Source organism: Drosophila biarmipes, chromosome 3L (genome assembly GCF_025231255.1).
Source record: "Drosophila biarmipes strain raj3 chromosome 3L, RU_DBia_V1.1, whole genome shotgun sequence".
Lineage (NCBI taxonomy): Eukaryota > Metazoa > Arthropoda > Insecta > Diptera > Drosophilidae > Drosophila > Drosophila biarmipes.
In genome coordinates, this window is record NC_066613.1 from 22,056,006 (window position 1) to 22,067,563 (window position 11,558).

Below are 11,558 nucleotides of genomic sequence, written 5' to 3' on the forward strand. Positions count from 1 at the left end.
AATTCCGATCGAGGGCTGAGGATGTGCGTCTGACGCGTGTTCCTGACAGCTCCATGGCCTTCTTGTCCTCTCGTCCCCTGTCCGAACTTCCTGTTGCCAAAAAGGCGAGGAAACAAACTTGTTCATAATTTGGCAGCGGAAGAGGGCAGAATGTTTTCCCCATAGTATTCGGTGGGTATTACAGTTGTGTAGTACTATAGAAGTTGGAAAAGTTTTCGGGGTACAGTTGTCGTAGACTTTTGGCATTGCTACTTAAAAGTTGGACAGGAAAGTTACATTCTGTGTTACATTACTTACAAATTCATGGTTTTTGGAGGCATTAGTTAGGAACATTAGAGCCCTACTAAAATTTATATAACTTCTAGCAGTTGTTTCCCAATGTTGTATCTAAGCACAATTATTTATAATGATGCATATGTGACAACTACCCCTTCTTGCTCATGCATTATACATCAAAACCCATCCATCAACGACAGCTATGGCTCAAAAAATTCCACGATTAAATTACAGTTTTTGTTGTTTTTGAATGGATTGCCTGTGGAAATTAGTTTTTAATCGATTTGACAGAGCTTCACACGCAGGCCAACAAATTACAGTCCTGAAATACTCATTGAACACCATTAAAGGACAACTGCACCCACTTATTCCCCACATATGCATATGTATTCACGAGTAATTTCAACTCTCAATTAAATTGTTTAGGCGGCGCCAGGCGCAAACAACTATTTTTGTTGTCACCATATGCTTTGGAAACATTTTCAATACCCCTTGCTGAGGAGCTTCAAGAGTATGCTGATTTGGGGGAGCCTTAAGAAAGTAAACTTATGTTCCTTTGTTTACTATTGGAAAACTATATTTTAAATATGAACAATTCTTTTTAATTCTTTAAATTTTTTAAGATCTTAAATTTTATGATTTAATAATCACTTTATGCAACTGAAGGGTACTTTATATTTGAGACTCTAGCCTTTCTACTCGTGCTTTTATGGGACTTCGTTTCATTGACCGCCTGCCGAGTCCTTGGAATGTGTCAAAAACCCCCAAACCTTGGGTCAACAACAACGGCTACAAACTTTAATAATTTAACTTATGGATTTTTTCGGCTCTTTGGAGCGGGGGTAAGTATTTGTTATTTCGTTTTCTCATTTTCCAAATGTATATCAGGACGAGGGGCGGAGGGAGCGAGGGGCTCCGGATCTGGGGTGGGTTTTTCATTTGTTTTCCCCCTGGCATATGCACATTAGTCCTGGAAATGCGGCAATTTAAATAAATGACGCAAAAGGACACGCACCAGAGGCGAGTGGCTAGGAGAAGGTAGGTTACCCTAATGACTTTTCAGAACGCGACTTAAATTGGTTTGGCTTTTCCTTTGCATACATTTCCACCAGCGTTTAGCATTTTTAACTAGGAATTTTCTTGATGTAATTTTTCAAACTATAACAAAGAGGAGCGGGGATTAGTATTTACATTAACCTACATATTTGAATATATTATCTATGGAATTAAAAAACCCTTAACAAATTATTCATTTTCGGGGTATGTATATTAATATAAAATGTAGACAGGAACTTAAAAATTGTAATCTATAATTATACGTATTAAATTTAAATATTTTGATAGTTCTGTAACTGAAACACATTTTATGAAAAGGTACTCATTTTCTGGGAAATATATATCATATATTTAAGCATATATTTTTTTATAGACTGAACTTTACATAATATATATTTTTTGAATTTCAAAGAAACGTCTTATAATAAAAATTAGTAATACAGGGGTTTTTTATCAGTTATTACTTTATCAGGATTATTTTCATAAGCCAAATATATCAAAGCGACTCTGATCAGAGAACTAATCATTCCACACAATGATCATAAATAGGATCTTAATGAGTTCATTGGGTAATTTTCGTCCCCTTAGCACATTATGCCCGGCAATGCCATACGATAGATCCAGATCTCTTATCTAGCTTTGAAAGGGCTGCATCCCTTTGGCCATTTCTCATTTGCAGGCTGGTGAAGCCAGAGAAAGGAAAAAACTCAAGGCATTGACACCCAAAATGCGGATTTATTTCAGTTTCAGTTGTGTTTAGAGATTTTCTCGTTCGTCCTGCTGCTCGCCTTTTCAATTGGATACACACAGCATGTGAGTTACAGAAAGGACTGCCAGGACTCCGAGTTTGAGTTTCAGCTTGAGGTTTTCCCGTGGCAGGGGGAATAGGTTGAGCGGGCGTTGATGAGGAATAAAACTTGCCGGGAGGAAGGACACCAGCGCACACACACATGCGTAAGCGTACTTGTATGGTTGCGCGGCGAAAGGACATCAGGAAGGGAAAGCGAACGAACGGAAGCAACAAGAGGGCAAACCATTTCTTCCTTTCGGCATGAAAGTTGAGAGAAAAATAAGACGAAAATTGTAATTTTCATCAGGCGGAAAAAAAACTTTTTGTATTTCATTTCAGCTTGACCTTAAAAGAAAATTAGATGCCCATGTGTATGAGTATACAGTATATATACTACATATGTACGTATGCATGTGCGAGACTATCGAACGAAATTCCAAAATAAAAAGAAAAATTTAACGCAAAAGGCAAAGTTTTTTTGGGGGAGTGCCAGCGAGTGCGAGGATAAGGTTGCCAGGATAATGGGTGAGGGCTTCGGGAAAACTCTACAAGCATGTGTGGGATGCTGAGGCTTCTGGCTTCTCCAATTTCCAGCTGGCCACCCGAAATGAGGGTGTCCTTTGAATTCCTGCCAGTGCGGCTGTGTGTTCGAATGTGTTTCTGGGTGGGTGGAATGTATGCTAAAGTGAAAAGTAGTAAATTGAACTTTCTCCTTTCCTCCTTACCCTCCATCTGCTCACGCTGGCATCGTTTTTATATTTTTGTGGGCAATTTGTACTTTGTCTGCGCTCAGCACTTTTTGCAGTTGTTGCTCCGGCCACTTTTCCACTTTTCTTTTCACATTCATTTTACGGCTGTCCCTGGTTTCATACCACATACATGTACATATATGTGCGTGGCTCCGGAATCCGGATTCCGGAATTTTGGACAGGGAGTGGAATTTGGCTTTGGCCCGGGGCCATTTGTTATTTATCGCCTGGCAAATTAAAGTTGAGCCGCATAAAACTTGCAAAATTATTTATAGCAATAAATATTAACCAACCTGCTATCCCCTACTATCCTTAATTAGAAAGAGGAACAAAGGAGGAGAGTCGGAAAAAAACGGCTGACAAGCTGATAATAAATTGAAAAATCTATCAAAGGTAGCAGGCTGTATCTTTTACCGGGGAAATAAGTAATGGTGCGGGGCTATCAGCTAGCTGCTGATGGAGTAGAAATCATAATGTCAGGATTGACTTGACGGCTGCAAAAACAATACCAACATCCTGCGTTGTCCTTGTGCGAGAATATTTCGTAAAAAAATGATAGTGCGAGTACAGTGAAGAAGGCCTATGAGTTAGCACTTTAAAAACAGAAAATAGTAAAATTTAAATATTAAAAAACATAAGTTTTGTTACCCATAATATTAAACACTTTAAATTATAAAATTTAAATATATTATATATATTTTCTTTATAAATATATTTTTACCCCAAAAATGAAGAAAACTATCCTTACAATAGTATGTTATATCATTTTGAGATGACTTTCTATAAACATCGTACTTTTATTATATTACCAAATCATATTAACGTATGTTGTGGAGTTGCGGAAAAGAAACTTTGTAGCGATGCCCCACTTTATGTATAAATGATGACAATAAAATCGCTCGCCTTGGTGGTGTATGTGGATGTGGGTGCGTGTCTGTTTGCTTGGCAATCAGCCATGACAGCCAGGAATTCTTATTCCCGACTGAGGACTTCGCCTCAGCAGAGCGGACACCCCCTCACAGCCGTCGGCAGGCCGCCCCTGGCCATCACTTTCCCTGCAGTGATTTTGCAATGAAATTCGATGGCTCCAACAGGGGAGTTGGGCCGATATAAGCCTCATTATGGAAAATCAATAGAGACGAATGTAACTTTAGATTCAGGCAACTACAGAAAAAAGGAAATCGGAGATGGGCCAATGGAGAAGGAAAGTAAGATGGGTGCACGGAAAAAATAAATGTTCTATATGACCACCGGAAATTATTATCCAAAAAAGGTAATTAAAAATATACCTAAATATATATCATACAATTATTATATTTTACAATATCTACTTTTTTTTACAGAACTTGAAGAACGGTTTAGCTTAAAAGAGGATCTGTAATACATTTCCAACATGCCTTCTACTTTTTTATACAATGTTGTAATTTCCAGTGTAGTTCAATGTTATGGACTGCGCATTAAACTAAATTTCGATAGGCCTGCGTCCCCCCATTCTAGGCTACAACAAACAAAAAAAGAGGCAAAAACAAAATTAATTAATTTATGTGCCAGGCGGAATTTTCCATGGCAATACTCACTCACACCACGGCCGATACACACATACGCAGACAAGCTACAGTCTATTGATACAATTTTTCCAATTTCAACGCCATCCTCTAACAAGCTTTTTGTCGTTGCTGCCCATCCTGTTGACGACGAGAGCGACAACAACAGCTCGAACTCATTACAAAAACATAATAACAAAATAAATATTGAAAGAAATGGCATAAAATTATAAAAGCCTTCTCCACAACAAGGAAAACTGCCAATGGCAGGCCGCAGTGAAAGTGGAGCTTTCCCTCTCGGAAAACCCTACTTTCCCCGCCTTCCCCGCCTCCCCCAAAGCGCCAATAAATTTTATGCACTATCACACGAACACACACACAACCGCTTGCTGAGTGCGTAAGCTGCTTAAGGGAAATGGAAGTGGAAATAGAGGTAGAAATGGAAAGCAAAGGAAAAGCGCGGGGAAAGGGTGGTCAGTGTGTGTGGTCAGACCTTGAAAGTGTGTCCGTGGGGGAGTTTGCATTATTCAAGTAAAAAAGACTTGGAAAAAAATAAAGTAGCAAACAGCCCCTGGCCCAAAGCCATTGACTTTTATACTTTTATCTCACAAAATGTTCGAGAACAGAGACTCGAAAAGTGGTCAAGGATTGGAAGTACATCAATACTGCAGAGCCAAAGATAAGATAAGTGGCGGTTATAATTCCTACAAATCTTACTAAGCCTCTTTTCAATCGAAACCGATTATCGAACTATGTAGCATACAGAAGACTAAACTTTTATTTATACTTGAGAATTTTAAACATTTTTTTTGACATTAGAATAGAAAGCTCGTAAGAATTAAAAGAAAACAAAATGTTATAAAAAAAGTAAAATCTGGGAAGGGTGCAGCTAATAATTTAAAGATTAATATAATGAATTTTAGCTAGGTGATAGGACTTGTTAAAATAAATTCATTAAAATTAACCCCTTATTTACAATAATTATCATTTTAAAGTGTCATGTTAAAGTGTAAAGTGTTATATATAAATTAAGGATTTTAAGTATTTTTTTTTTCTAGTATGATATGCAATACTTTAAGATTCCTATTGAGATTTAATCTACAATTATTTCCGCATTTTTCTTATAATAACCGTATAATCACCGAGAAATCAAGAAGAGGCCAGCATGTGAAGACACTTAACAGCACCAAACCGACGCGTGTCTTGATTTAAAAACCCTAAACTCAACTCAAACTCACACGCAATAGAGCCAATTTTTACACAAAAAACCAGACTAGATTTTTACACAACAAACCCCTAGTTTTCTTATCTCTAACACCCCAGGAAAAAAACCCGGCTGCGGCCGTGGGTAAACACAGACGCGTGCGCCAATAGTATCAAAATCGAATAAGCAAACAAGATCCATAAAAAACCTAAGATACTGGCGAGTATGTGTGCCGTATCCGTGTTTGCGGCACGGGTAGTTTGGGTTTTAAACACCATTTGGACCCTACGAATGCCGGGGAATCGTGGCAGCTGCTTGTCGAATGGAAAATGTGAAATCCACACGCGTGCGAAGCGTGTGGTGCCCCCAAAAGATGTCAAAGGCATCGTCGACATAAATTTCATTAGAGTTTACAATCCGCTGCATTGTTGCACATTGGAAAACCGGGGGACAGAGAAAAGGGTTGCCTGCGCGATTGGACAGTTTTCCCGATTCCAAAATTCTGTAAAATCTAGCCCAAAACGAAAGGGGTCACCAAATTACTTTTGAGCGCAAATGAAGCGAACTGTATGTGAAATTCGAAATCCTCCCATGACACTGAAAAGGGGTTAGGGGCTATAGGGTAAGGGGTAAGGGGTAAGTGCTCATGCTGCCCTCAACCCTTGCCCATTGTAAAGTTGCAATTTTCTACGGATAATGCGAATTTTGCAACAAAAAATTTCCTGACATTTTCCGCATAAAAATCTCGCCTGGGTCGTCGGGGGTAAAAAGGGTCACCCAATGCTGCCGCTCATTGTGTAAATAAAGGATCAGGCGAATGCAACCAACTGTCACACGTCCATGCGAAATTAATAAATTACATTTTCTCTATTTTTTTTCGCCCAAAAATACTTGCCAATTTTTTAACCCAAAATGGAAAGGGTGGGGCGAAATTAAATTTTCGGGTGCAAGAAGGGGTTGTGCGACACATTAACTGAGCCCATTAATAAGCGTAGCCAACCCCGGGTGACACGTGGGTCAATGTCGGCCGACCTGGAAAAGGACAGGGACGACAGGCGGCGCGAAAATGGGTGAAAAAATAACAATAAAGGAACCCAAAAAACAGAAACAGTAAAAACTGCAAAAAAAGGGAAGCCCGTTAAAATTCGCACTCGATTTGAAATCGGGATTTTTCAATAAATTGGCACAGGCCCTGGCATTTCCTTCTTTGTTCGCCAGGCAATAATCCTCTTAACTGCAGCGACTGTCGCAAAATTGGAACAAAGCCGGAGGGAAAATGACAATGCTGCATAGGGGTACCAGTAGCTGGTTGCTTTGCCTCCTTCCGCCGGCACTAGTTAAATAAATGAGATTTCAGTAGGAACAAAGGCGGAAGCCGTCTTCGATAAGCCGGTAACTAGGACGGACTGCATCAGTGATTAGGCGAACAAAAACTGCAGTGCGCTTGAAGTTAATCAGGGACTCCTCACTACCGTTCTGATCTAATCAATTAAAGTTTGTAGGAATCCAAATCCCTCAGTGTTTTTGGGGCTGTAGAAAGTGAAAACTAGTAATACTCCAGGTATCAAACATCTCTGTAGGTTAACGTTTCATACAAATATAGATCAATCAATTAACCTATTTTTCTATTTTTTTGAATTTCCAATACATTCTGTTTGGGATCCCAAATCGGTCCTTCTAGTCTCCATAACTTAAGTTATTGAAACCCCATTCAGACGTGGGATACCTCTATGAATTGGTGGTTGAATTCTCTAATATTCTACATTTAAATAATAGTTTTTAAAGAGGGTCAAAATTTTCACCCATTTTCATGTTCGATTTTTCCGTAATTCCATTGGATTTTGAAGGGGACCCCAAATCGGCACTTCTAGATCCCATAACTTGAGTTATTGAAACCCGATTCAGACGTGGGATACCTCTTTGAATTGGTGGTTGAATTCTCTAATATTCTACATTTAAATAATAGTTTTTAAAGAGGGTCAACATTTTCACCCATTTTCATGTTCGATTTTTCCGTAATTCCATTGGATTTTGAAGGGGACCCCAAATCGGCACTTCTAGATCCCATAACTTGAGTTATTGAAACCCGATTCAGACGTGGGATACCTCTTTAAATTGGTGGTTGAATTCTCTAATATTCTACATTTAAATAATAGTTTTTAAAGAGGGTCAAAATTTTCACCCATTTTCATGTTCGATTTTTCCGTAATTCCATTGGATTTTGAAGGGGACCCCAAATCGGCACTTCTAGATCCCATAACTTGAGTTATTGAAACCCGATTCAGACGTGGGATACCTCTTTGAATTGGTGGTTGAATTCTCTAATATTCTACATTTAAATATTAGTTTTTTAAGAGGGTCAAAATTTTCACCCATTTTCATGTTCGATTTTTCCGTAATTCCATTGGATTTTGCAGGGGACCCCAAATCGGCACTTCTAGATTCCATAACTTGACGTGAGATACCTCTTTGAATTCTATAATATTCTTCATTTAAATTAAATTGAACATTATAATGTACAAAAATGTCTTCTCGCTTGTAAACAAAACACGTTTTAATAGTATTCTTCAATTCTTTTTCATTTACTTAATTTCCACAATAACATTTTACAAATCGTAATAAAGCTTTTAAGAGGTTATCACAGAAGTCTTACTCCTTAACCGCGGAAGGTGCTCGCCTTACGGTACTGGGACTGGGACTGGTACTGTGGCTGGTACTGGGACTCCACGTACTGGGGGTGGGTGCGGATGTACTCCAAGGACTTCAGGATGGCGGCTGGGATTGGGGGAGGGGTGGGCAGGAGGGCTCCCTGGGGCTGGAAGCCGTTCTCGTCAGCCACGTACTGGACCTGGACCAGCTCTCCCTCGGGCGAGTAGTACGAGTAGCCTCCGTTGGCCTGGTATCCTCCAAGTCCGGACTCCTGGGCGGCGATTCCGTTGCTGGTCTCGTAGGCGAAGTTGTAGTGACCATCGGGCTGAATGTCGACACCACTCTTGGTGATGTAGGCACCAGCATCCTGGCTGTATTGGGAAGCGGCAGAGGCGCAAGCCAGGACGGCGGAGGCGATAAGAATCTAAAAAAGAATTCGATCAATTAAAATAAATGCAAAACCAATATGAGAACAATTATATTTAAAATCGCTAATAAATAAAAGTGATTATATAACGATTTAAAAAGGGTACGAGTTTATGTATAAAGTTTAGTTCAGTTTTATCTGCTCGCCGATAAAAATTGTAAAGGATATTGTTAATCAAATTTATGAACTCATAAATATTTCATATAGTTACATTGAAATACGAAGAACTTTGCATATAAGTTTATTTTAGTTCCTGCCTTTCCTAGCTATTACTTAGATGTACTTACGAAGCGGAACATCTTGGCTGGCTTGGAGGAGTGCGTCTGTCTGAGACTAAAAGACAACTCTGAATGATGGCTCTGTGGCAGATCGCTAAAGTATTTATAGGAATTCTCGAGCCGAAGCCCAATCCACCCAAACAACTTTTACGGCGGGCTGCAGGAAACTCATCTGAATAACAATGGCGCAGCCGAGATTGGCCAAACTAGAGCGCCACGAGGGGCTTAAAAGGTAACGAGCCACGCACTAGCAGAAACCTCGGCTCTGGGTTGGTACGTCATTTTGCACTCGGCCAACCGACTTGTAGCCCAAACTTGAAATGACGTAGTAATGATTTCAATTTATTCATAATTTTCACAGCTTCCAACTCGTTTTATCTCAAAATTATGATGGGGCTTAACATAGTTTATTGATCAATTAAATCAATCAATTTTTAAAAACATAATATTTAAATGTTATAATAGATTCTAATGTTTTTGGAAAGTTTCCTTAAAACCCGAAATATTGAACAAGAGAATATTATTTTTGAACTAGATCCTACTTGAACATGGTCATCACCCTTTGGTAACGAGAGCCCTCGTTTTTAGGGGTTTTATAAACTTGTTTATAAAAATTTCTAAGAATTTTTTAAATCGAACCATTCATTAAGGAGTAATGACACAATCACTCTCTTTAGCTAAGGACACGTATAGATATTCTTTCCTGTTTCTTAAACTGTCCTTGCAAAGGTCGACAACAGAGCGTTTCTCAAGAATTATGGACAGAAAACGGGCTTACAAATAAGACTCCACACTGATACGATTTGAACTATGACTGCTATATTCTTAAACACTTTTCAAATTTGTATTAGAACAATAAAAGAGAAAAATAAAATGTATATATTTGGATACAACGCAGTTTTTACTAACAGTGCATTCAAAATGCATACTATTCTTTGAAGCCATGTGCCGAAAAAAAGCCGATATCTTTGATCATATGAAACTATCTTAATTTTAAAATAGAGATGTAGTAGTCTCCAGCTCTTTTTAGACGCCAGTATTATGGTATCCATTTGGAGATCGAGAGAACTCTTAACAACTCAGAACTTCGGATCCCACAAGTTTTTGGCAAAACAAAAAAAATTTTTCAAATATTTTACAATTTCTTCGTTTATTTCAACTCGACAATAACATATTTACACATCGTAATAAAGCTTTCAAAGGGTGTAAGAAAGTACTCCTTAACCGCGGGAGTTAACCTTACGGTACTGGGACTGGGACTGGTACTGTGGCTGGTACTTAGGCTGGGGCTCCACGTACTGGGGGTGGGTGCGGATGTACTCCAAGGACTTCAGGATGGCGGCTGGGATTGGGGGAGGAGTGGGCAGGAGGGCTCCCTGGGGCTGGAAGCCGTTCTCGTCGGCCACGTACTGGAGCTGGACCAGCTCTCCCTCGGGCGAGTAGTACGAGTAGCCTCCTTTGACCTGGGAGCCTCCAAGTCCGGACTCCTGGGCGGCGATTCCGTTGCTGGTCTCGTAGGCGAAGTTGTAGTGACCATCGGGCAGAATATCAGCACCAGTCTTGGTGATGTAGGCACCAGCATCTTGGCTGTAGGTGGCAGCGGCGTAGGCGCAGGCCAGGAAAGCGGAGGCAACGAGCATCTATTCAAAAGAAGCGATTTTATAAATGAAATCCATTATGTTTAAAATTAAAAAGTATTTTTAAAATGTTTTTAAAAATATCTCAAAAAATGTTTTTTATCTAAGAAAAACATCCTTTAAACTTACGTAGCGGAACATCTTTGCTGATTTGGAGTGCGTGTGTCTAAGACTGAGAGACGACTCTGAATGGTGACTTTCTTGCAGATTTCCTACGTTTTTATACCAGATCCAAGCATGCCAGATCCACCCAAATGACTTTTACGTCTGACTGCAGGAAACCCATCTAAATAACAATAAAACTAACCGAAGTTGGATAAACTAGACCACTAACAGCGGGTAAAGAGGCTCTTCGATATTTGGGCATACGCCTACAACTGCGGTAAAAATATCAGCTCCAAACATTTCAACTCAAAAACAAAATTTCTACATTTTTAAATATTTGACCTGTATTTTTTATTTTTGTTAGTAGTTAAAACTTTAATAAAGCTTTAGGAGAAAGAGTAGAAATTATATTTTTCATAAAAGCAATGAATAAAACTAAGATATACACTTTTTATTTAAAAATAATAATAGATATGATTATTTCAATAAAATAAATGTATTAGCAATCTTGTTGCAGCTCAGACCCAAAAGTGTGACCTCGGCTGTGAGTGTGGGTATTGCGAAGAGTAAAAGTTAATACGATCACCCCATGCGGCAATGTCAATGTCGCAGTCTGGCATAAGGTTTGAGGTCTAGAGACTATGGTTGCTGATTCAAAATTCAGCTTTGGGCGGCACACCCAAAAAGGCAGTCTTAATTAAATGCATCTGAAACAGAGGAGTCTCCATACGATTTTAGCATAATTTATGGTTCCACTCCGGTCCGCTCAATGCCTAACTTTTCCAGTTCGATGTGTCGAACCCTTCCATCACCTACTCATTTGTAATCTCCGACTTCGAGGCG

The 11,558-nt window shown here is 39.2% G+C and overlaps 2 protein-coding genes across 2 annotated transcripts; both read right to left on the bottom strand.

The window, feature by feature from the left end:
• Window positions 1–8,171: 8,171 nt before the first annotated feature.
• On the bottom strand, window positions 8,172–9,029 carry LOC108034642 (larval cuticle protein LCP-17-like). Its single transcript, XM_017109580.2, has 2 exons — window positions 8,983–9,029; window positions 8,172–8,692 (listed from the first exon to the last, which is right to left on the bottom strand). The coding sequence occupies exons 1-2, from the start codon at window positions 8,992–8,994 to the stop codon at window positions 8,276–8,278; spliced, it is 429 nt and encodes a 142-aa protein (XP_016965069.1). The 5' UTR covers window positions 8,995–9,029; the 3' UTR covers window positions 8,172–8,275.
• A 1,076-nt stretch (window positions 9,030–10,105) lies between these two features.
• LOC108034658 (pupal cuticle protein Edg-78E) lies at window positions 10,106–10,797 on the bottom strand. Its single transcript, XM_017109596.2, has 2 exons — window positions 10,740–10,797; window positions 10,106–10,613 (listed from the first exon to the last, which is right to left on the bottom strand). The coding sequence occupies exons 1-2, from the start codon at window positions 10,749–10,751 to the stop codon at window positions 10,194–10,196; spliced, it is 432 nt and encodes a 143-aa protein (XP_016965085.1). The 5' UTR covers window positions 10,752–10,797; the 3' UTR covers window positions 10,106–10,193.
• Between the last annotated feature and the right edge of the window lie 761 nt (window positions 10,798–11,558).